Source organism: Molossus molossus, unplaced genomic scaffold (genome assembly GCF_014108415.1).
Source record: "Molossus molossus isolate mMolMol1 unplaced genomic scaffold, mMolMol1.p scaffold_m16_p_7, whole genome shotgun sequence".
In the NCBI taxonomy this organism is placed as follows: domain Eukaryota; kingdom Metazoa; phylum Chordata; class Mammalia; order Chiroptera; family Molossidae; genus Molossus; species Molossus molossus.
The window spans coordinates 85,845,297-85,872,452 of record NW_023425401.1 but is presented as its reverse complement, the minus strand read 5'-3'; the positions used below and the strand labels follow the sequence as shown (position 1 = coordinate 85,872,452).

The following is a 27,156-nucleotide window of genomic DNA, read 5'->3' as shown; positions in this document are numbered from 1 at the left end:
GTAGCCCAGCACCACACAGCACATGTCAACCTTCCTTTCTGGCTTGTCTGTAACTTCTGTCTTCAGTCGTGAGAAACCTGGCATCCCCCAGCCCCCATCTCTTTAGTTAGAGTTCAGTGTTTGTGTGCAGGTTTTTTAGTAGTAGCCTTACATTTTCCAGTCTAAACAGTGTCTTCTAAAGTTCAATAGGGAAGCTTTATTTCCCCCCCCCCCCTTTATGAGGCCATGTTATCAATACAGTTAGTGTCACTTGTCACAATATGCATTCCATTCTGAGATTTCTCCATATCCTGGTTGATAGAGTGTTGTTTGTTTTCTTTAAGTTTGTATTCAGTAAAGCTCACATTCTGTGCTTTCCAGTTCTTACAGTTCTGTGGGTTTTGACAAACACGGAGACATATATTCACCACCCTGGTATCATTTTGAACAGTTCCATCGCCCTAAAAGTTTCCCTGTGTGCCTTTTTTTGTAGTCAACAATTTCGTTAAATGTTGTCTTTAAGTTGATTATTTCTTTCTTCTACTTTCTTGGGTTTTTTTTTGCTAACTTCCTAAGTTGGATGTTACTAGTTAGCGTTTCTTCTTTTAAACATAAGCATTTAAGTTTCCCACCAATTACTGCTTTTACTGAGTATATAAATTTTGATATGTAATGTTTGATTAGAATTCATTTTAATTCTAACTTTTCTTTATAATTTCTCTTTTACAAAGGGCTATTTATAAGTATAGTTTTAAATTTCTAAGAAATGAAGCTTTTTTTATGTTTTTGTTTTTTCCTTGGGAACTGATATCTAACCTAATTTCTTCTGTTCATAGAATGTAATCTGTGTGATACTGATTCTTCATAATTTGCTGAGAGACTTTGTTTATGACCAAGTATTTATCAAATATTGTAAATGTTTCTTGTTGCTTGAAAAAAAAAGTATACTCTATAACTTGGCAAGCAGGGTTTTTGTGGTCCAGATCTTCTGAACTCTTCTCAGTTATTTGCCTGTTGGATCTGTGGGATTATGACCAACACGAGGAGATGGCTGTCGCTGCCATGGTCCTTTCTTCCTTTACTTCTGCTAAATTTTGCTTTTTATAGTTTGAGGCTGTTTATTTGCTGCATTCAAGTTTTAAGTTGTTTAATCTTCCTGGTGAATAGAAATTATTATCGTTTAGTGACCCTCTTTATAACTAATAATGCATTTTTGCATTAAAGTTTAGATAGTTATTAATGTTAGCCTTTTGGTGAGTATTTGTCTGATACATGTTTATTCATACTTTTAGCTTTTCTGTGTTCTTATATTTTAATTTGTCTTATAAATAGCAAACTAGATTCTTATCTAATTATCCAACATGACATTTTCTTTTTAAAATCAGTTTAGTCCATTTAGAGTTATCATATATATTGCTATAGGTAAATTCATTTCTACCATTTTTGGCTTTCCTTTTTGGCTCATGTTTGTAAACTTTTTATTTGTTTCTTACCTCCCTTTTGTTTTTTTTGTTTGTTTGTTTTTTGTTTTTTTTACATATGATTTTATTTTATTTATTTATTTTCTTGTTACAGATATTTTACCTTTTTTACCCCATTGGCACCCCCTCCCCACCCCCGCCCCGCCCCGTCCCCAGCTTAGTTGTCCAAGTCCATTGATCATGCATACATGCATATAAGTTCTGTGGTTTATCTCTTCCCACCCCCTCTTCCGAGGGATGTCAGTCTGTGCCCTACTTCCATGTTTCTGGGTCTACTGTATTCCTCAGACTGTTATGTTCATTATATTCCATATATCAGTGAGATCATGTGGTATTTGTCTTTTTCTGCTTGGCTTGTTTCACTTAGGATAATACTTTCCAGGTCCCTCCATGTAGTCTCAAAGGATAAGAGATCTTTCTTTCTTACAGCTGCATAGTACTCCATTGTGTATATGTACCACTGCTTTTTTATCCATTCGTCTGCTGATATACACTTGGGCTTTCCAGATGTTAGCTATTGTAAATAGTGCTGCTATGAACATGGGGGTACATATATTCTTCCTGATTGGTGTTTTATACAGGTTATTTTTTACTTTGTTTTTCTTAGTAGTTTACATTTTCCAACATTTGAGATTTTTGTCACGTATGTATGTTTTTAAAGTCTTTATGCTAATCTGAAAATTTTCCCTCCTACTACAGAGGTCCGCAGAAGTTAAAACATTTTACTCCAGTCACCCTCTTCCTGGCCTACATGTTTGTTATCTGGTATTTTAGTTGTATCCTTGTTTGTTTGTGTTCTAATTTTACAAATTACATATAATTTGTATCATTTTTTACCTCGTACTTTCTTGGATTTAGAAATTGTTTTCCTATTTTTAAAAAATATATTCTTTGGACTTTCCTATAATGGAGCACTATGGGTAGTGAATTTTTATTTGGAATTGTCTTTGTTTCATCAACATTTTTTAAATAAAATTTTGCTAGGTTTAGAGTTCTAAATTGACAAATATTTTCTCTCAGAACTGTGAATAAAGATAGCACTCCATTTTCTTCTGGCCTCCTTTGTTACTATAAAAAAGACTCTTGGCTCTCTGGATTCTTTTAAGATTATTCTGTTCTTTTGTGTTTTTGTGGGTTCACTATAATATATATGTGGATTTATTTTTATATGTTTTGTTTGGGATTCTTCTGATCCATCTGCACTGATATTGAACAAGTATAGATTTCTTTTCATTTCATCTGATTGGGATCTGAAGACCCATGTTTGTCATCAGTTCTGGGATATTGTTATCTCTTTTCTTCTGAAACTCCAGTTACCTATATATTAGGCATTTTGTCTTCTATATCTCTTAATGTCTCTAGTATATATATTATCTATTTGTTTTCTCCAGTCACATTCTATGTATGTTTTTAGTTCTATTTTCAGTTCAGGACTTGGAGAACGTTTTCTATAAAAGGCTAGATAGTTAACAAATATTTTGGGCTTTGCAGGCCATATGGTTTCTGTCACAATTATTCACATCTGCCATTGTAGTGTAAAAATAGCCATGGATGATATGTAAATTAATGAGTGTGTCTTGTTTTCAGCATATTTTTATTCACAAAACCGGGTGTTGAGCTATAGTTTGCCAACCCTTATTCTTTCTCAATTCTTTCTTCATCTATGACATCTACTTTTTTAAATTAAATTTATTGGAGTGATATTGGTTAATAGATTTCAAGTGTAGCTTTCTATAGTAAAGATCTGTATATTGCATTGTGTACCCTTTTTTTTTTAAACCCTCACCCAAAGATACGTTCTCTACTGATTTTAGAGAGAGAGGAAGGGAGAGAGAGAGAGAAACAGACAGACAGAAACATCTATGTTAGAGAGAAGTATCAATTGGTTACCTCCTGTATGCACCCCAACCAGGGATGATCGAAACCACAACCTAGGTATGTGCCCTGACTGGGAATCTAACCTGCAACCTTTTTGGTGCATGGAAGGGCACCTCAACAAACTGAGCCAGCTGCACAGGGCTATGACATCTATTTTTTAATCTACTCAGTGAATTGTTAATTTCAGTTATTAAACCTTTTAGTTCTGGAAATTCTGTTTGGTTCTTTTTGAAATCTGCTTGGTCATTTTTAAATATCTCATTCCTTTCTTGGTTTTTATTCCCTTTTCGTTTTACATTTAGGCCTTTTATTATTTGTTATTTTATGTTCTGATTATTACAATAACTAAATTTTATTAGGTATTTATATCTAGTATTTCTGCTGATGTTTAAGCCATAGTCACTGTTTTCTTATTCAGCAAGCATTTTTTGTAGTAAACACATATATTTGAAATTAATCTGTGGGAGTTTTAGTAGGCCTGGTTTGAAAATGCCTTCCTCCAAAGAGGATTTACTCTTGCTTTTACTTGGTGATAGGGGTGCTACTGGAGCTACTTTATTCTCTCATGGAGATTCCTTGACTGAATAGTAGTATCCAGAATAATGAGATCAGGCCTATGATGCATATTCTCTGGAAAGACTCTTTTTCACTCAGTCTATACATGTGGTGGAAATAGACAGGTTTCCTTGTTGGCTCACCTTTGCAAGATTATTGATTGTTTCTAGTCCCATAATTTCACTGATAGTATACCTATTCAAGGGTCCTATTTTTTCCAGACATCTCAGGTTCAGTGGCCCATGCATATTAGGTCCCTGACCCAGTGGTCGATTCCCTTGAGCACAGCTGGAAAGCTTCCTGGGTATCACCATTTGCTCCAAGGCAGCTCTGGTGTTCACTTTCACTCCTGCTTTGGTTTCAGCTCCTGATTCATTTGCTTGTTTTCCTGCCCTTTGAAGAATTTTTTTTTTTTTACTTTTTTATAAGTATAGCACAATATTTAACAGTGTGTCTGTTATAATTTAGTGTTTAGGGGTTTTATAGTGAAGAGGGATTTGGAGAGTAACAGGAAAGTCTACTTGGAGCAGAAGTCACATGATAAAATTTGCATTTTGAAAAAACCAGACGTTTCTATGGAGAACCTTCTATAACCCTCTGCTGTTGGTCCTACCTGATTAACTACTGTTCATCCATCACATCTCAGCTGGAATATCATTCCCAAATTGAATTATTCCTTGAAAAGCTAAACTACATCAAGTCTGTGTACTTTTGCTCTTCTTAAATGTAACTGAACACTTACTGTCTGATTTTTCTTTTTTTATGCCTTTCCTTACTATAATCTGTATTAGAGCAGGGATCATTTCTGTTGTGCTTATATTGTATCCCCAGAACCTGACTAGGTCCTCAATAAATATTTTTTGAGTATGTAAAAAAATGATATTGGCTACATGTTTACAAATTTTATTGTTGCCCTGGCCGGTTTGGCTCAGCGGTTAGAGCGTCCGCCTGCGGTCCGGAGAGACCCGGGTTCGGTTCCCGCTAAGGGCATGTACCTTGGTTGCAGTTTGTCCCCGGCCCTGGTTGGTCGTGCGGGTGGCAGCCACTCGATGTGTCCCTTTCACATCGATGTTTCCCTCTCTCTCTCTACCTCTCTCTCCCTCCCACTCTGTCTGTACAAAAAATGGAAAAATATCCTCGGGTGAGGATAAAAAAAAAAAAAAATTTGGATAAAATAAATAAATAAAAGTCCTAAGCCCTGGCCGGTTTGGCTCAGCGGTTAGAGCGTCGGCCTGCGGTCCTGAGAGACCCGGGTTCGGTTCCCGCTAAGGGCACGTGCCTCGGTTGAAGTTTGTCCCCGGCCCTGGTTGGTCGTGCGGGTGGCAGCCACTCGATGTGTTCCTTTCACATCGATGTTTCTCTCTCTCTCCCTTCCTCTCTCTCCCTCCCACTCTACCTGAACAAAAAATGGGAAAATGTCCTCGGGTGAGGATAAAAAAATAAATAAATAAACAAATTTTATTGTTGACATGTTGAGACACTTCATACGTAGAGTTCACAATTAAATACTCATAATTAAATGCAATGATTTTTATGGCCCAAAGAAAGATCATACATAACCAGCAAAATTGTGTCATTTTATATCATAGAAATTAGTGTATTAAAACAATAAAATACTTTTTTTATATATACAATTGAAAATTATCATAACATATGATAAAGACCACAGCTGATGAGGTTGCAGGGTATTAATAATTTCATGCACCATGGGTCAGAGTGTAAGCTGAAAAGTGCTTTTAATTTTTTTTTTCCAATTTTTAAGAAAAAAAAAGTTTTTCTTTATTGATTTTAGAGAGAGAGGAAGGGCGAGGAAAAGAGAGATAGAATCATCAATGAGAGAGAACATCGATTGGCCGCCTCCTGCATGCCCCCCACTGGGGATTGGGCCTACAACCTGGGCATGTGCCCTGAACGGGAATTGAACCGGCAACCTGTTGGTGCCTGGGTTGACGCTCAACCACTGAGCCACACCAGCCAGGCTTTTTTTTTCAATTTTTATTAATTTATTTTTGTTGCAGATGTTTCTCTCCTCCCCCCCCCCCGCCCCAGACACCCTTCTCCCCACCCCACCCCCACCCCCACCCTCACCCCCAACCCCTCCAGCATTGTTGTCTATGTCCATTGGTTATGCATATATGCATATAAGTTCTTTGGTTCACACTTTTGCTCCTTGGCCAGTTTGGCTCAGCAGTTAGAGCATCAGCCTGAGGACTGATGAGTCACAGGTTCGATTCTGGTCAAGGGCTGTGGTTCATCCCCAGCCCTGGTTGGGGTCGTGCAGGAGGCAACCAGTTGATGTGTCCCTCTCACGTTGATGTTTCTCTCTCTCCCTCTCTCTGTCTCTTCTCTCTCTCTCCCTCCTACTCTATCTGAAGATAAATAGAAAAATATCCTCAGGAGAGGATTTAGAAAAAAGTTGGCACTTTTGCAATATATATCAAATGCCTGAAAATACTCCATTTGTCTTGGTTATCTTGGGCTCCCATAACAAAATATCATAGAGTGGGTGGTTTAAACAGCAGAACTGTTGTTTAACATTTTCTCACAGTTCTGGAGACTGGAGCTCTGAGATCAGGATGTCAGAATGGTCAGGTTCTGAGGACTGTCTCCCTGCTTTGCAGATGATTGCCTTTTCTCTGTGTCCTCACATACAGAAAGAGAGACCTCACTCTTCCTCCTGTCAGCTTAGGGACTCACCTTATAATCTCATTTAACCTTAATTATCTCCTAAAGCCTTATATCCAAATACAGTCACTTGGGCTGTTAGGACTTCAACATATGAACTTGAAGGGGTAGGAGGCACAATTCAATGAGAGCACAATTTAACCCAGCAATATGCTTTCAGAAATGTATCCCGAAGAAACAATTAGAGGTGGGTTAAAAATAAATCATATGAGAGTTGTTATTGCAACAGTATTTATGGTAGGAAAAACTAAAAGGAAAAATATCTAGATTTTTACTAATGGACTATTCTATTAATAAATTATGGTACATTCCTCAATGAAATAATATCTTTTCATTAAAAAGTATATATTAGAACATTTAAATGATGGGAAAAAAATTACAGTTTGTTAAAAGAATCAACTTATGAATCAGAATATACAGTAATATCCATAGATTTACAGAAAGAAGACTAGAATTATATTTATAAGACAGTTATTTCTGGTTGGGACATTTATAGGAAATTTTAATTTTTATGTCTGTGTTTTTCTGAATTTCCCCATCCTCATTACAGTGTGTAGATAGTCCTTTAAAAAACATGTGATTTTAAAAAAATACTGTTAAGTATGAGGCAGAGGGTAATATTGACATCAGACTGCTCTGCACTAACATCAATACTCTATTTTTATTATAAAATCCTCTCAATATTTGTTTATCTTAAATATTAGAGTTGTGTGCTGCAGTGATTTTAAATTGTATTAACCCAAGATTATTTGTGAGTTTGGTTGCAGGTCTGGTCAGTTATCAAACATCTTGATAACTGTCCTTGGTATATCACTACCTTAACACAAAAACGACATCACAGAATCATGTACCTTTGTAGTGTCAGGTTATTGCTTTCTCTGTGGAAATGTCTATTTTTTAAAACCTCTGAAAAAAATAGAATATAGTATGAAATCCAAATAAGAAAAGGAGTAGGAAGGAGGAGTGTTTGGAAGAAGAGAAGAATGATTTTAAAATTTGGTCTTAAAATACTTTCTCATAGAAAAAGATTCTATCTCAGTGAATGTGAAGGGGTCAAATTAATTTCTCCTCTGGATATGTAAATTTTTAGGGGAAGTGAAAGGACATTGATTATGCAGTATATGACCATATAAATAATATATCAATTTGTTTGAAACAATAGGAGGTGTTATAGGTTGGGGAACAAAAATAAGAAGAGATTATTGTTTTCTCCCTCATCTTCCATCATTTCTTCTTCTCATGCTGTGTTTTCCTCTCCTCTTTATTCTGTTCACAAATGGATATTGGTGGGAAATACACGAAGTGCAAAGTGACTTTTACCTGCTGTGCTGCAGGCAGAATTGATAATTCAGAAATACCACCCTCGAGAGTTCTCTCCCTTCTCATCTCTTTAGAGTAAGTTAGAACAGCATACATTCCTCATAGGAGAGGGCAGGTGAACAATAACCTATAAGAAACTCAAAAGCGCTGTAAACTTAGTCATTTGTCCTTTTGCTTGCAAAATGTTTTTTACCACAAACCATCAACTGCCAGGACAAGCAACCTTACCTGATGAGTTAGAGAGGAAGGAGATTTATGGGGCAGGGTGTAGGAAATCTATTTCATCAATTTACCAGACTATTCTATACAGTGTTAACTCCTGATGTATTTATTCAATCCACAAGCTTTCAGAGCACTGTTCCAGGCAATATGCAGAGTCCTAGGGATGATAATGACAAGGACACATTTACCCCAAAGCATCTAGAACTTGCTCAGCTGAGGAAAGTGGTTGAGAAAATAACCATAGAAGATGTTATAGTTTTCATTAAAAAAACAAAACAAATGCTCATCAGCACTAAGTGATGCTTTTTAAAAAAAAATTTTTTTTTCTTTATTGATTTTAGAGAAAGAGGGAGGGAGAGGGAGAGAGAGATGGAAACACCGATGAGAGAGAACATCAATTGGCCGCCTCCTGCATGCCCCCACTGGGGATCAGGCCCACAACCTGGGCATGTGCCCTGACCAGGATTCGAACCAATGACCTCCTGGTACATGGGTTGACACTCAACCACTGAGCCACACCAACTGGGCCTAAATGATGCTTTTTAAGTGGGAATTGTGGGGAAATCTCATGACTAAATAACTTTGAGACATGCTGTTTAAACAAAGTTAAACAGATTTCTTTACTATCAGTCTTCTCAGACTCTTTAATATGCCTTGATTGCACTAGGAACCTCAAAGAAGGTCTTACAATTTGCATTGTTCACAAATACTTGGGCAATTTAACCCCCTTAATTGGAGTTTATCGGAAGACCATCATTTCTGAAAACATGTTCACAGCCAGTAAGTCTCCTTTACTCAAACTTACCCCGATAAATGGATAATAAACATGCCAAAATTAGTTTTTATCGGCCTTATGAGTCTCTGAAATTTTGTATTATACTAGAAAAAAGGACTATAAAATGTGTGAACTGTAAACTGTTCAACTATGAAGCTACCAAGTTAGTCCATATCCGAATATTGAGGAAGATTTCCTCATTAAGAGTTTCTTGTGCTCAAATGCCTGTATCTTTAATGCAGTTTTATACCCTTTTCTTCTTAGATCTTTCTTGAGCTATTGTCTAATCATCCTTTACTTTCATGGAAACTAATATCTTACCTGAACTATCCCAAAAGCCATCAGAGATCACAGCAAATGGATCAGTCACACTATTTATCCTTCTTGTTTTTTAGCTCTCTTTAAAAAAAATCTTTCTCAATTTAGAGCTTATGTTTCACTTGTTAAGAAGGAATCAGTGCCCTGGCCGGTTTGGCTCAGCAGTTAGAGTGTCAGCCCGCGGACCAGAGAATCCCGGGTTCAGTTTCCGCTAAGGGCACGTACTTCTATTGCAGTTTGTCCCCGGCGCTGGTTGGGGTTGTGTGGGAGGCGGCCACTCTATGTGTCTCTCTCACATGTTTCTCTCTCTCTCTTCCTCTCTCCTTCCTGCTCTATCCGAAGATAAATGCAAAAATGTCCTCGGGTGAGGATAAAAAAAAAAAGAAGGAATCGGTAACCATGCCACAATGTCTAGTGAACATAAAGGATTCTGTTTATTTAAAAATGTCACATCTGTCAGATTAGCACAAATTACAAAATCCTTTAGTTCATGGAGGAAATTAATTAAATTAATTTGTGTAGGCCTTAGTATATGTGGGAAGTATTTTTTGGATGAATCTGGATTTCAAAAAGATATTGTGTATATGTGCACACAGGTGTTTCTCTTAAAACAGAATGAGACCCATAGGCAGATGTAAATCAGACTTATTAAGTGTCACTTGCAGAAGGTTCTATGGTACAAATTCTGTTTTTTAAGAATCTTTGCAATATGAATAACATAGACACAACTGCATTTGGTGTTCAATTGCTTATGTGATACCAGCAGGAAGTTCTATGTCACAACTTATTTGACAATATCTATAATTAAAAGATAAGTATCTATTATTACACTGTGTTTTATAATTTGTTCATATTTTGAACTTCTTTCAAAGAGCACTCTGTTTTTATTAAATCATACGGTTTTAATAACTACAGGCCCCAGGGGGGAAAAAAACATATTGAATCTTGATACATGAAAATACCTTTCTTTCTCATAGGAACCACTTTAATATTTAATTATAAGTATAGAGTTAAACCCAAATTAACATTCAAATCATAAAATTGGTCTTTTATGTTAGAATTTTCAGTAACCACATTTTAACAGTCTTTATATCATTGTCAAAGGAGCATTATTCTTTTTACTTTTGTTATCTCAGGAAAAAAAATTCTAATTTACTAATAATTAAAGGGTCAGGTAAACACCAAAAATGTTCTGCTGTGTAAATCCATGCTAACTTTTTTTAGAGATCTTTTTACCCAAAATACTTAACTGTAATATCTGCCTCTATTTGCTTTTCCAAAAAATTTCTATTTCACCTACTGTTACAAAACAAATGTTCCAAATAATGTATGCTGTATTAACACTAATAAGCAATATTTGTGACATTACTAATTCATGAGTTCTCATAATCTTGTATAACTAATATTTTTATATTCAATATATCGCTCATTCATTTCTTTGGCATTTATGTATTGAACATCAACAAGATGCCAACTACTGTTCTAGGCCCTAGGGGTACAGCATGAAGGAGGCAGACAATAAACACATAAATAGATATGCCACATGTTGGATGACAGCCATATGTAAAATTGCAAGCAATAAAGCATGGTAAAAGCAAAGAGGCCTATGGGAATGAAAGACTATACCTTTATATCAGGTGTTTAGAAATAACCTTGCTAATCCTGAGTGAAATCGGCAGAGATGAGAGGGGAGTGAGCAAGCTGTGTGAGTGCCTAGGGAAAGAGCTCTCAGGCAGTGGAAACAGCACATGCAAAGACCCTGAGGCAGAGCAGACTCATGTTTGCGACGAGAGAGGAGGCCAGTGTGTCTAGAGTGAGGAGACTTGCTGTGCAGGGGTAGAGGAGATCAGAGAGTTTTGTGGGGCAGGAGGATCATATAGATAAAGTCTTGTAGACCATTATAAGGGCTTCAGCTTTTAAAATGACTGCCGCCACCTCGCCAGTGTGGCTTAGTGGTTGAGCATTGACCCATGTACCAAGAAGTCACCGGTTCGATTCCTGGTCAGGGTACATGCCGGGTTATGGGTAAATCTCCAATGAGGGGCATGCAGGAAGCAGCCAATCAAGGTTCTTTCTCATCGATGTATCTATCTCTCCCTTTCCCTTTCTTTCTCTCAAAAAAAAAAAAAAAAAATCAATAGAGAAAAAAAGTTTTAATAAATAAAATTAAATGACTGCCACCATTACAAAGATATGACTTATGCTTGAAAAAGGCTAACAACAGTGTGTTGCCAATACTCTGACAAGAGACTAGAGGAGAGACGAAGAGGCTGTGGCCATACTCAGGGAGAGCTGAGGATGCTGGCACCAGCGAGGAAGCAGAGCACGTGGAGGTGTGCGCAGGTTCTAGATTTGACTTGAAGGTACAGCGGCTAGAAATTACTTTATAACTGAGTTTGTGTTATTTTAAGCATTTTATTACCCTGAGTCTCCTTGATAAACATTTATAAAATGTAACTAGTTTAAGTTTTTCCCCAGGCTTCTTCAAGTGCATATTTAGCAGTATATGAAACAGCACATTATAGAGCTTCCTTTCTAAGGTCTTTTTTAATTGATTCACTGATTCAATGGCAGGTATTTAAAATTTTATTAATTTTTAAGTTATTTGCCTCATAATACAAATAACAGAAAATGCCTGATGTACATGTTTTTAAAATAGTTCCAACGTTATTGCTCCTCAGATAAAGCTTCCATTCTTTTAATAGGGTTTTTAAAAATTGTTCTTTATGCCCTGGCCGGTTTGGCTCAGCAGTTAGAGCATCAGCCTGCGGTCCACAGAGACCTGGGTTCAGTTCCCGCTAAGGGCATGTACCTTGGCTGCAGTTTGTCCCCGGCCCTGGTTGGGTCGTATGGGTGGCGGCCACTCGATGTGTCCCTTTCACATCGATGTTTCTCTCTCTTCCTCTCTCTCTTTCCCGCTCTATCTGAGTAAAAAATGGAAAAATGTCCTCAGGTGAGGATAAATAAATAAATAAAAAAAATTGTTCTTTATTATGTTATATGAAAAGGAGGGAAAGAAAATGAAACATGGGCATTAAGAGCACTGGTGTTGGCCCTGCAGTTGTGGCTCCGTGGTTGAGAGTAGACCTATACACCAACAGGTTGCTTCGATTCCCAGTCAGGGCACATGCCCAGGTTATGGGCCTGATCCCTAGTGGAGGCCATACAGGAGGCGGCCAATCGATGTTCTCTCAATGTTTCTAGCTCTCTCTCTCTCTCTTCCTAATACCATTAAAAAAATTTTTTTTTAATTTTTTTAAAGAGCACTGGCTTTACAATGCAAAAGTCCATGCTCCAGGACAACAAAGCTGGGGACAGGATGGGGAAGGAGGGGAAGGTGGATATCAGTGGGGGGTAAAAGGAGAAACATCTGTAACAAATATAAATTAATTAATTAATTTCTTTTAAAAAGTGCATGCTCCAGACCTTAAGGGAAGTAGCCTAGCAGCCTCTTTCCTTGGAGACTACAGAAAAGATTGCTGTGAGCATTTTATGTTGTTTTGTATATAGAATAGTTAACACAGTATATCGGGTGCATATTTAAAATTTTTGTAATTGATCTTTACTATGTTTGTTTTAATAATGGCCATAACAGGGAGCTATTGATGACTCAGGAAGTATTTGCATTTATTAGGAAAAATAATTTTTTAACTGTATTAATTAATTAATTCATTTATTTATTTTTGTTATAGATGTTTCTCCTTTTTCCCCCACTGACTCCCCCCTCTCCCTCCCTTCCCTCCCTGTCCCCAGCTTTGTTGTCCATGCCCATTGCTCATGCATACATGCATGTAAATTCTGTGGTTTATCTCTCCCCCACCACTCCCTCTTCTGGGGATTGTCAGGCTGTACCCCACTTCCACATCTCTGGGACTATCCCATTCCTCAGATTGTTATGTTCATTATATTCCACAAATAAGTGAGATCATATGGTATTTGTCTTTTTCTGCTTGGCTTGTTTCATATAGGATAATACTTTCCAGGTCCCTCCATGTCGTCTCAAAGGATAAGAGATCTTTCTTTCTTACAGCTGCATAGTACTCCATTGTGTATATGTACCACTGCTTTTTTATCCATTCATCTACTGATGGACACTTGGGCTGTTTCCAGATCTTAGCTATTGTAAATAGATCTGCTATGAACATGGGGGTACATATATATTAGGAAGAATAATTTTAGAAGGCACTGTTACTTTAGGCTTGACTGCAGTGAAGTTGCCATTTATTCCTAATAATTTAGATACAGAACACCATTTCATATGCCTAATATTAAGTACATAGTCTGATATCTACACTAAAATAAGAACATATGAATCAGAGCAATTCCAAAATATTAAATGTTGTATTTAACCTGTCAGATGTGTACCTAATTTAGTAATGAACTCAGTAAAATGATGACCCTTCACTGTGTATAATCATCTTTATGTTAATAAAGGTCGATATAGGTGACGTTCCCCTGAGTTACCTTTCTTCCTTTTCATTGCCTACACCCCTGGCTCCACTCCATAGGTGGGCTATGTGCTCCCAGTGAAGTTTAATGTGACTGGACAAGTTGCTCTGTTGCTGTGGATGACAGTTGAAGCAAACAGTAACATTCACTCCAATGTTACTGTTACAAAGTAACCAGTGGCAGCTGTCCTAAAGCCAAGCCAAAGGACATGTCAGTGATTAGAATGATGGGTTCTTTGCTCTTTGCCATCAAGTTTGCATAAGTGTGTTTGGTGAAATAACCACCTGCAATTTTGTGGCATGAGTTTTTATTGTAATTAATATATATATATATGTATGTATATATGTATATATATATAAAATATAACACAATGTAGTTACAGTTTTTGTCAGAATGTCCAAATTACCAAATTGATGATTGATATAGAACTCCTCAGTTGAACTTTTGTGATCATTGTCAGTACATACTCATTTATAGGTTACAGTCTGGGTTTTGTGCTGTCATTTTCTCAATGGTTTTTAAGTAATATGTGCAAAACAATCCATCATTGAATTGTTATAAAACATTGGAGCTGGCTTATAGTTCAGTGCTTTATAATTTATAGACAAGATTTTCTTTTCTTCTTCCTAAAAATAATAGAAAAACCAATATTTTGCCATTAGTTGTTTTTGTTTTTTTCTGTGTGTTTTTTTTATCCTCACCCTAGGACAATTTTCCATTTTTTGTTCAGATAGAATGGGAGGGGAGGAGAGGAAGAGAGAGAGAGAGAAACATCAACGTGAAAGGGACACATCAAGTGCCTGCCTCCCGCACAACCCAACCAGGGCCGGGGACAAACTGCAACGGAGGTGCGTGCCCTTAGTGGGAACCGAACCCGGGTCTCTCTGGACCTCAGACCGATGCTCTAACTGCTGAAGCAAACCGGCCAGGGCCATTAGTTTTTCTTTAGTTAACATTCAGATGCATTTAGTTAACATTCTGATGGGGGAAAAAAGTAATTAAATAATTTATTTTTCCCTACTTAGAAGCAAAATATAATTGTCAGAAATATTTTCAAAGCATGAATTTGAGCAGCACATGAGTTTCTGAAATAAATTACTCTATATTGGAAAAAATCTTCACTTAAATGATGCTTTGATATGAATAAGAGGTCTTTATGTCAATGAGATACAGGTGTAACTTTAAAATTTAATTGCTTTTTATCCTAATTGACTAGTTTACAAGCATCATACACACATATACACATGTGTGTGTATGTATGTGTGTGTATACACATATACATTTAAAGAAAACAGTGGGAATATATTAAAAAAAAATCTTGTTGGAAAGTTATTTTAAGCATTTGTTTTTCCTAGTTCTTGTTTCTGCCTATTTTACACAAAAACAAAAGTTAGTAAGTTAGAATGAAATGCATAAATCTTTTGGGAATTAAAATACAATCTTTAGAAAAATGAGCTAATAGGGGAGGAAATGATTGGTGTTAATTATCAAATGCAAACATATTTATTTTGTTGAAATATGTAGATTTTGTAATGAATATAAGATTACTATACCTTTTTCTCTGTGTTAACAAAGACAGTTAAAATGTATAATTTTAGATGATTGCTATACCACCAGATACTTAAATTGATACATACAGACTAAATTCTAAATTCCTGCCATTAGATATATCTTATATTTTATATGCTAACTTTAGCAAAAGATTTTTATTTGGTTTTCATAGCTACTTTTAGAAGTCCTGTTGAAAACTCACATTGATTTCATAGGGATATTTGGTTAAGTACAAAAACCTTGAAACCTAGCTGATCTTTTCCCTCTGTATGTTTTTATTCAATTTTTTTATTTATTTATATGCCCACAAATTTAAACAAACAAAAAGAGTGGAACAGTAGACCACTACTTGTATCCAACCCAAAATTTTTACATTTCTTCAACAATTAAAATTAAATCCCCTATTCCACATTAGTTTGATTTGGAAGAGAAGTCGTTAAGATATTTAAACTTGCATTCAGTGTTTCTTTAATAATATTTTCATTCAGAGGATATTCATTTAATTGGCCAAATGTTTGGCACTGCTATAAAACACTTTCCCTGCCATGCTCAAGGACTAGTCATTGTTTTCTGTATATCTAGAAAATATTTATTGTAATCCTTTACCTTGAAGGCTGTCTAAAAGAGAATAATTCCATTTCATTTATTCCAGGTCAAAATATGAAGCAAATGGCTACAAATATCTGAATACATTTTCACTATAGACACAATATGTACACTATGGACTGATAGGCATTTTTCTTAATTATTTGGATATTTTAAGGAAAATATATACGTGTGCAGTTGTAGATATAAATATAAAATATATAAAAGTAAATGTTCTATCAATATAAATGACTGATTCTGATTGTTTTTCAGGCCTGATGGAATTGGAACAGTTTCAATGGAAGAAAAAGAGAGATTTGAGGAAATAAAAGAAAGACTGTCTTTCCTTTTAGAAAATCAGATAAGCCATTTCAGGTATGTACTTTTTTCATTAATACAAGTATTTGCTTTATTACTTCACTCAGCCCTCCGATCACCTACGAATGGTTAGTCTTTTTGCAACTGCTCAACAATTAGTAGTAGCTTCTCCACATGCATCAATCTGTGCTCTGCCTTTCAACCTGCCGTTCATTTTCTACTGCTCATTTAAGTAAGCCTCGTCCCTGCGATGTCTGTTCCACTGTACCTCTCACTGCCTCGTGTGTTTCTTGCTGCGTAGCCTCTTCGCCTTGGCTCTGTGACTGTTCCTCCCTCTCTCTGTATCACCAGTCAAGCAGACTCTCAAGTCCCACTTTCACAGCAGAACTTTCTCAGTTATTCCAGCAAAGAGTGGAAAAGCTGAAGTCTTAGCTGCACTCTGCCCTTATCACATGGTTATGGTACACATTTCTTGTCATTGCTTGTTGTTGTTGTTTTTGATTTACATTCTATGAGAACAGGGACCACAGTGCCTAGCACAGTTCCTTGCTCAGAAAAGTGATTGCAACTTGGGCTGGTATTATTCACCTTAAGTGAATGAGGGAAGATTTTCATTGTCACAATAACCAGGCACAGGGCCATTTTCCTCTGCAAGTAACAGATCCTACCTCAGACTGGTTTAAACAAATGAATGTATGTGTTCACCTACCTGTTGGTCTCAGGTAGGTGAACTTCAAGACAGGCTGAATTGTGTAGCCATTGCTCTGTTTCTCTGTGATTTTCACATAACTGTCCTCCTTCATAGGAAAGCTTCATCCCCAGATTGGTAGCAGTTTCACAGAATTCCTTGCCTCAGATCCATACATACCAGTTTTCAAAGGAAGTAGTGGGGGCCACCTCTTTCTGTGATGCTCTCTTAAGATCAAGAAGTCTTGTTAGATGATTCTAGCAAACTACCCCTCATATCTCATTTGCCCTGAATAGGTCATGAGCTGGTCCTGTAATAAACCCAGTGGCCAGAGGATGCCCATGCACTGGATACCTCAGTTAGGCACTGAGGAGTAATGGGATCACATGATTGAATTAGCTAATCAGAGCCACTCCACCCAGGGAGTTCAGTCCCCCTCCCTGCCGCCCAGCAAATACACGGGGAGGCAGGAAAAACAGTTGTCCACATTGTTTGTTGTATTAGTGTCCTCTCACAGTTTTGTTCTCTATTTCTCTTAAATGCATATCTTCTTTTAGTAACGTCTCTAAAGATATACTCTATAATCCTTTTTAGCTTATATTTCATTGCTACACTGAGGACAAAAACTGAAAGGATTTAGTCTAGACAGTTTGAGTTGACTTTTATATTCTTTTTTTTTTTTATCCTTATCCGAGGACATTTTTTCCATTTTTTGTTCATATAGAGTGGGAGGGAAAGAGAAGAAGAGTGAGAGAGAGAGAGAACATCGATGTGAAAGGGACACATCGAGTGGCTGCCTCCCGCATGGCCCTGACCCACTCAGGGCTGGGGACAAACTGCAACCAAGGTACATGCCCTTAGCAGGAACTGAACCTGGGTCTCTCTAGACCGCAGGCCAACACTCTAACCGCTGAGCCAAACCAGCCATGGCTATTCCCTTTTTTTAAAAAAAGATGTTTTTATTGATTTTTTTAGAGAGGAAAGGAGAGAGAGATAGAAACATCAATGTAAGAGAGAAATCGACTGGCTGCCTCCTGCATACCCCCAACTGGGGATCAAGCCCGCAACCTGGGCATGTGTCCTGACCAGGAATCTAACCAACAACCTCTCAGTCCATGAGACGATGCTCAATCCACTGAGCCACATCTGCCAGGCTATATTCCCTTTTGATGTTTGTACAATTTGTATAAATTGTGCCAGCTCTGTTTTTGTTTTTCTTAGTCCATAGAATATTGGATAACAGGAAGTGAGACTAAAATAAAACAGGAGAAATTTTAGGTGTCCACATAGGCAAATTTATAAAAATTTTTAAATTTTACATGAGGATTTTCATAAGGATGTGAAATTATTTTCCTTAGTCACTTGTATTTAAATTTAGAAGGAATATAAATTAGTTATCAACTCAGGCTAAAGAATTAATTACAGTAATATTAATAGGTCTTATATAGAAATTTATTTATTTAGGTCCAACTATATTCCACAAATGCATTTCAAAGACACAGATAAATTAAACATAAATGAGGAACTTATGATTAAAGATAGAAGACTGATGCATGTCTACCAAGCTTCCTCCCAAGTCCGAACTAAAATAACATTATTTTTCAGAAGATACAAACCCACAAGGAAAACTAAAGTAAGAAAGGGAAAAGGTTTATAGAAGTCAGATGGACGCATGGTATCTAATTTAGCCACCCAGGAAAAACTGAACCACAAGCTGGCAGTGGAGAAAACAGAGAGGCGATCTTATTTGTGTCATACAGTCACCGGATGTTTAGGAATTGCCTGTATCAAGTCCTTCTAGAAAATAAGAGTGAAGGACAATTTGTCATAAATGTGCTTAAAACTCACTTAGATCCCTACATCTCTTTTCCACCTCAGGCTGCTCTGTGTTCCCCTGCCCTGCGAGCCCTCTGGGCAGAGCCCTGCAGATTCGATTTGGTCCCTGGAGAGGGTAGAAATAGAGGGTACCTGCACTGGGGTGCAGGAGGGGAGGAAACATCCGGCACAGTTGGAGTTAAGGTTATATGCAGACACATGGAGATTAAATAAACGTTAATTCCGAAATCTGAGAACCACAGCTTTCTTCTACCAGCCCATACCCCTGACTCTCAGAATACTGGCAGGCATGTTACAAAGGCCTTCCCCTGGGACCCTGATTAGCCCAAGAGAAAAGACCTAACACTCTGGACAATCAAGACTCCTACTGAAACAGCCCAGTCAGGTTCCCCTTCAGCGAAGACCGTGGTCTACACGTAACCAGCTGGAGCGCATTGCTTCCATTCAGTTTTTTAATACCACACCTTTGAAAGTGATCAGATAGCCAAAGTCATCAGACATTTGAGGAAAGCATTTACTATGGACGACAGAGCTCCAAAAAAGTAAATACAATAAAAGCAATTTGGGAAAAAAACAAACCAAAGAGTATATGGGAAGAAGAAAATGGGGGAGGGGGAGGTGGTGGGAATGAATTGCCAACATCCTTGGAGAGGTCTGAGAAGATACAGCATCTGTAAAACAAAAGCAAGACGTTGTTTAAGAAGAAGGGGAAGGAAGAAAGAAGAAGAGAAAAAATCTTGGAAAAAAAAAGCTCTTAGAAATTATTTGCAAATGACACACAAATACATACACACTATTGAAAGAATTGGTTAATGAAACCTTGCAGAAAGTAGGGTGGGGATAGGAAAATAGGACTACAAAGATAAGAAAAATTAAAGATCTGTTTAGGAATGTCATCATCATAAATAATAGGAATTCCAGAAACAGTTAAGTCTGAAGGTAGGAAACTTTGAATAAAATCATTCAAAACCCTTTTCCAGAATTAAAAGATATTAAGTGTTCAAATTGAAATATTTAATACCTAGCACAATGGATTAAAATATTTACTCATCAGGATACATAATCATGAATTTGTAGATTCTTGATGATAAAAGATCCCAAAATACAAAGAATCAGAATGGCTTCTCAACGTTAATTTATTCTAGAAATATTTGTTGCGTGCTTACTATGTGTCAGGCAGTGAACAACAACAACTAAAAAGATCTTTTACTTCTGCGCCTTTCATTAGGGACTAGACTTGGTTGAATTATATTTGATAATTGAGTTTTTTCAACTTGCATTGCTATCATACAGCTGTCAAAGTGGTAAAAACCCAAAACATTTATCCTGAAAGGCAAGACAAAATGATTCCCTATTTTTAAAAATTGTTTTGTAAAGATTTATTAAGCTTCTGTGTAGCTATTTTCTGTACTTTATTGACTCAGGATTAATTGTACTCTATAAATGTGTTGAACTATTTACACATCATGGGCAGCTAATAGTAATTTAGAATATGCCCAGTGGGACCTTAGAGGCCTGAAATGCTAAATGTAATCTGGGGATCAGTAACATTCCATTCATAAAATGCATCACCCACAGGTTAATGGAAATAAACAATAGGCAAGACAATGAGTGGATTATGCAAATACACTGAAAAGATTTGAGTAAGGGAAAGAGACAACAAGAACCCAATTTGTGTTTTATTTAAAGGTGGATTAACGTTTATGGTATACAAAATGATTAAAGCTACTTTGCTAATTTGCTAATGCTCTAAAAAGCATCACTACATAGGAAAAACTATCAAAATAAATTGGTTGTGGCTTTTTTTGTGTGCAGGAGAGGCTAATAGGGTGCAAAGAGGCAAGATTAAGTGAAGGAAACTTTTAACAGGAAATGAACAGTATTCTGAAGAAAAAATTGACTAGATTTATATGACATTTATTTGCGTTCATATGAGACGCATAAAAGTTTCATGAAACTAAAATTTAGTCTTTATATTCAGCTACTGCTTTGTGAGAAATCACTCTTACTTTTTCATTCAAATTTGGTCCTATGAAGCAAATCTAACTTAAAATACAAGTGCTTTTAAGGAAAACCTGTTCAAATTACAACGTGAGAGACACATTTCATTGTTTTTTTTTTGTTTGTTTCTTTTTTGTTTTTAATTAATTTATTTTTTATTAATTAATTTTTGTTACAGATGTTTCTCCTTTTCCCCCACTGATTCCCCCCTCCCCCTCCCTCCCTGCCCTGTCCCGTTTGTTGTCCATGTCCACTGTTCATGCATACACGCATATAAATTCTGTGGTTTATCTCTCCCCCACCACCCCCTCTTCTGGGGATTGTCAGTCTGTACCCCACTTTCACATCTCTGGGACTACCCCATTCCTCAGACTGTTATGTTCATTATATTCAACAAATAAGTGAGATCATATGATAACTGTCTTTCTCTGTTTGGCTTGTTTCACTTAGGATGATACTTTCCAGGTCCCTCCATGTAGTCTCAAAGGATAAGAGATCTTTCTTTCTTACAGCTGTGTAGTACATATGTACCACTGCTTTTTTATCCATTCGTCTACTGATGGACACTTGGGCTGTTTCCAGATCTTAGCTATTGTAAATAGTGCTGCTATGAACATGGGGGTACATATATTCTTTCTGATTGGTGTTTCAGGCTTCTTAGGGTATATTCCTAGAAGTGGGATCACTGGGTCAAATGGAAGTTCAATTTTTAATTTTTTGAGGTAACACCATATTGTTTTCCATAGTGGCTGCATCAGTCTGCATTCTCACCAGCAGTGTACTAGAGTCCCCTTTTCTCCACACCCTCGCAAACACTTGTTGTTTGATGATTTGTTGATGGCGGCCATTCTGACAGGTGTGAGGTGATACCTCATTGTTGTTTTAATTTACATCTCTCTGGTGATTAGTGATGATGAGCATTTCTTCATATGTCTCTTGGCCATTTGCACGTCCTGTTTGGAGAGGTGTCTATTTAGTTCCTCTGCCCATTTTTTAATTGAGTTCTTTGTCTTCCTTTTGTGGAGTTGTATGAGCACTCTATATGTATTGGAAATTAACCCCTTATCTGATATATCATTGGCAATTATGCTCTCCCATACAGTGGGTAGCCTTTCCGTTTTGATGATTGTATCTTTCGCTGTGCAGAAGCTTTCACATTTCATTGTTAATTGCATCTTAGATAATATGTCTGCTGAGTCCCTGAATAATGGTAGAGGACACGGAAATAAACTTATTTTCAAGTCACTGGTTAGGAGATTTGTAAGTCTGAGCAGGGTGGCAGCCTGAGGGCAGCCCAGCTGCCGGTAGCACTTGATCTTGGAGCAGGAGCATGGTCACCATGGGTTCAGCAAAGCAAGGAGTTCAAGCAGGATGAAGTAGCCCTGACATTTGTACTCTTTAAGTGGAAAGTAACCTGAAGAGGGACCTGCCTTTTAAAGATCAGTAAACCTATCACCACCATGTGGCACTATGTTCTGAGGAGCCACTCAAGCTCCCAGCCTCTGACCCTGACTTCAGAACATCTGTATAATTTGCTCTTGGGCTGACTGTGTGTATGAGGAGTACATGGGCCAAGAGGACTTGGGATAAATGACCCTGCTGGCAAAGGGGCTACAGAAGGTTTGTGTGTTTTGTGTGGGGAGGTGGAGAGTTAGATACCAGCATGAGAGTTAGATACCAGGAAAGAGGGGAGCTGGAACCTTGTTAATCCTAGAAGTTATGCTAATGGTGTGTGTTTCCATTTTAAACCATAGGAAGAAATGGGGAAGTCCTTTCATTTTATCACAGACGAGAAACTATTAGGAAATGTACTTTAAATATCTCTACTCATAGAAGCCCAGAGGTTCTTTTTGGATTACTGTAGTATTTCTGTTCATGTGTCATCAAAACGTTAGAAGCTGTTTCCTCACGAGTTATATACCCTTATTGTTTAAGATATTTAACTCATGAAACTGGGTAAACGTCAGCATTCAAGTTTTCCTTGATGGGCAGAGGCTATTTCAACCACTTTTCATTGTTTTCCATTCATGCCAGGGTAATAGAAGAGGGAATTATGTAGCAGTTTGAATATTAAATGTTTGACCTTTTGTTCTTCCTTTTTTTTTTTTTGAAGATACTGTTTTCCCTTTGGACGACCTGAAGGTGCTCTAAAAGCTACACTTTCCCTACTTGAAAGGGTATGTTTAAACATTACTTTATGAATACTATTCACGTTGTCAATTGCTGTGTATTTTAGCTATTGAATTAGGCAGACAGTCTCATTCCTCATGAGTGTGTTCTCTGAGTTCATCGCATTTTATAAATTTCTCACATTTTCTTGCTACATTCAAAATCTCCCTGAATCCTGCTTCTTCCTCCCCAAAACCTTTCTGAAGCCTACCATGGCATCATTGGCTGATCTGATGGCATCTTTTTGATACTTATCTATTTTTCTACCTTTTTCTCCCCTCATAAAATAGGTGTGTGTTGTTTTTCCAGTTAAGTATAATTAACCATTTTTAGACTTCACAGCTGTCTTTTATTTTTCCCCCTGACTTATTTGTATTTCTACCTGTCATTTGTATTTCTACATATTCCTCATACATAAAAGAATCTGTAATTTAATATTCACAAACATCATTCCTTTTATTCTAAATTCATCTCAGAATTTATTTCAATTCAATCTATGTGTTGCTCTAAATGAATTCCTGAATTGTAGAAATCTATTTTGCCTCAAAAAATAAATAGCAAGTAAGGTTTCATATCCATGCTAAAAAATCCTTTATTAATGACAATATACCTTCATCCCTATTTTTGTGCTAGATTAGGTTTGAAGGGGAGGTATCATTTTCATCTGTTTATAAAACTTTTCATGTGCTTATTGGAAGCTAACAATTAAGTAGTGTGGCCAACCCCTTTTCTTCATCAGTGTTAAAAGTGTCTAGAAATCATCTATAACCCATGATTTGCTTATTATGATCCTGATTTATCAACTTCAAGCACTTGTTCCTGTCCATTTTTCATCCCAGTGAGTTTTAGATGTTAAATTGTTTATTAGCACCTCTAGGAAAAGAAGAAAGAAGAGACATTTTTAGGGATTTAAGGACTTGGGAGATGAGGGCAAGAACTAGTGGCTAAAATGAGATCTTTTACGTATAAATTGGTTTCATCTACATACCCTTGTCTTATCTTTAATTACTATGCATTGTGTGATAGAAATATTGCAAGAATTCTGTTTTATCAGAATTTTTATAATATTAAAAGCCACATGCAACCCAACCTTTTCAAAGGATACCTTTTATCCTATCCATTAAGGTACATGGTTAAGATATAATACTAAAAGATAGCTTTACTTTTGGGAACCACATCCCATCCCGGGAACCAGTGCAGTCTCTCTGTAGGCTGGTTTCCATGACAGAGCCCATCTCCACTCGCCAGCCCAGCAGGGAGAGTTAGTGGCAGCAGAGATGCCCTCATGCCCTGCGCTGACAGGAGACAGGATGAACAGTGACCTTTATTCCAGTTATAGTCACTAATCAGCTCTCTTGCTGAATTTAGAGATACATGGTAAAAACCTTATGTTCATTTTCATGTCTCTGTACTTACTGACATGTTAGAAAAATAAAATAAAATCTACATGGGAATTCTTGACACCTATCAGGAAAGAGGATTCATTTCCCCCCCCTCTCCAAATAAAGTGTCCAGCACCTAGAACAGAAGAAAAATTGCCTGATTTCAACCCTGGACTCACTTCATTCTAATTTTAGCAGCTACTTATTTCTATTATTTAAAAGTTTGTCAGCATGGTAAGGACTAATAGTAATGTTTATGGTTCTGCATATGGTACAAAATTAATCTTAAATTCAAATTTTCATAATACAGAAAAAATAATAGTGCATGTTAATGCTTATATATTTTTTACTATAAGTAGAAGGATTTTTCTGTCTATAAAGAATCTAATGTTCAGTTCAAAATAAAGTGCAAATATGTGTCTGTGTTAAAGATTAGTAATATGAGAGTACGAAGAATAAGGGAAGTTGATAGGGAGGAAGTTTTTAAATGTGGAAGTTTGTTGTTGTCAAAAGGAAATGTTGCCTAACAAAATTTAAATATGTTGTCAAGGACCAATGCTAGAACCATTGAATACATTTGAGATTATGAGATCCTCAGTGCCAAGGCTGATCTAAAGAGAATGAAATAATAAAGCAGAAAATAGGTGTTTTCATGTTCTTTCATTATTTCTTCCAAGATAAAAGACTAACAGGATAGTAAGAACACTTCAGTATTGTCTTCTCTATAGTAACATTTTGCTTTATATTTTATACTTTGAATGTAAGCAAAGCAGGAAAACAAAAACCATTGACTATATGAAAACTAGAGTTGGACTAATAGTGCAATCCAAACTTATTGTGAGCAGTTTTATCACTAGGAAAATGTAAGGAAAACTATCAGTCATTAAATGAATGCTAAAATATATTGGTTTTTGAATTCTGAATTGCCTCTTGCCAATAGTAATATATATATATATGTTTTTTTATCCTCACCCAAGGACATTTTTTCCATTTTTTGTTCAGATAGAGCGGGAGGGAGAGAGAGCAAGAGAGGGAGAGAGAAACATCGACGTGAAGGGACACATCGAGTGGCTGCCACCCGCACAACCAACCAGGGCCGGGGACAAACTGCAACCGAGGTACGCGCCCTTAGCGGGAACTGAACCCGGGTCTCTCCGGACCGCAGGCCGACGCTCCAACCACTGAGCCAGACCAGCCAGGGCGCCAGTAGTAATATTTTTAAAGAAAAACTCTAAAAACACAATTTAGGAACCCAACAGAAAATAATCAGTGTTTTTTTCTAAAGTAGAAAGTCTCCGTGTATTTTAACATTTGATACTACATTCCACAGAGACAAAGAAGTTTTCTCCCTCAATAATAGATCATAGTAACTAAAATTTAATTAGTGAAAGTGTTACTGGAGAATGGCACAGGTGGCATTTCTCCATCGCCAGTGGGAGTGGGGTTCTTGGGGCACTGCTGAAATAAGAATTTCTGGAGGCTCCCATGGGAGAATGAGATGTGGTAAGAATCTTTATTTGCATGAAATTTTATCCCTCTGTTTCTAAGGTCCCAGTTCCCCTCAACAGTCCTGGATAAGGGGTAGCTGGGGCTTCAGTAAAGCCAGAAGCAAAGCCAGTCTCCAGAGTTTCCATTCCATGGTGGAGTTGAGTCGGTCAGCATCAGGCTAGTTGTATTCCATTAGTCCATTGTGTGGGTCCTGCGTGGCTGTGGGCCACGTGGATGAATGCAGAGCATGGGAGTCCCACAAGCTGGGAGTCAGGCATGAGCAGCAAGAGGACCGAGAGAGCCAAGAGGACAGATTCCCTTTAAATATCTCAGATTCTGCGTCCCTGCAATAGCCATGCCTATTCTGGCCAACTACCTGATTTTAGGTGTAGTTGACAGGCAAGCACCTTCCCAAGTCATCCAGACTTTACTGGGCGTGCATCTAACCTGCCTTTGTCCAGTCCTTACCCCACAGACCTCTGGAAACAGACCTGGAGAGCGTTAAATTGCAGCTTCCTGGCAAAGCTGTATAAATGGCATGCCTATATTTTCTAGTCTCCTCTTTGCTCCTTTCCTGTTAATAACCAGGTTATTACAACAGTATCAATAGTAGTGATCTTGATTTTTATAGAGCACAAAAATGATACTTATTCTTAATGAAGTTTTTGTTATTGTTTTCATCTGTGCTGCTCAAAACATTTAAAGCTCTTAAATTAGAGATGTGGAGGACACAGTTTATTACTTATCCCAGTGACGATAATCCTGATCTGAAACAGCTGCTCTAATGGTGTCATGGGTCCCTGGAGAAAGAATGACAGTCACACTGAATGGTGGCTTGGCCTATGGGAGGTTTTGATGTGCACAAATGAGCTTTAGACAGGAGGATCCAAGATTGGAGGATTACTTCCCAGTCGTGAAGTGCCAACTCATTACTTACCCTGTGTTACCTAGGACCCCTCCTACTAATTAATAGTCAGGTCTAGAACAATTTGTGTAATGTTTTTAGTATTTTTGCAATCTCTCTCTCTCTCTCTAGGTTTTAATGAAAGATATTGCCACTCCCATACCAGCAGAAGAGGTGAAAAAGGTGGTCAGAAAATGTCTGGAGAAAGCTGCCTTGATCAATTACACTAGACTCACAGAATATGCCAAAATAGAAGGTCAGTGCAGTGAGCAATTGCCGAAGCGGCAGTGAGAGCCAACAATGCCTATTAACTGAATTTTCTGTGAGAAGCCCTTTCCTTTCCTGAACAAACCTGTGCCATGGCAAAGGGAAATGTCTCATTAAAATCTCAGCTGGTGAACTGAAGAGCTTTTTCCTATTCATTGCTTTAATATGCCTCCTGGGACTCTGCTTGAATGAAAGACCCAGGATTCATGCTTAAGTTGTCCTTTGTTCTTATTTTGAGTTTGCAAGAAACCAAGAGGTGTTTTCAAGGGTTGTATTTTTGACATTACTGTAAGTATGTCTAACAT

The 27,156-nt window shown here is 37.2% G+C and overlaps 1 protein-coding gene across 16 annotated transcripts in view; it reads left to right on the top strand.

Moving 5' to 3' along the window:
• Positions 1-27,156, top strand: part of CADPS2 (calcium dependent secretion activator 2) — a 592,189-nt gene that overhangs the window by 445,521 nt on the left and 119,512 nt on the right. For all 16 annotated transcript variants that reach the window (XM_036246226.1, XM_036246225.1, XM_036246224.1 and 13 more), the window contains 3 exons: positions 16,072-16,173; positions 22,755-22,818; positions 26,717-26,840. In XM_036246226.1, coding sequence (XP_036102119.1) covers positions 16,072-16,173; positions 22,755-22,818; positions 26,717-26,840 — 290 coding nt within the window. The remainder of the gene's footprint in view (positions 1-16,071; positions 16,174-22,754; positions 22,819-26,716; positions 26,841-27,156) is intronic.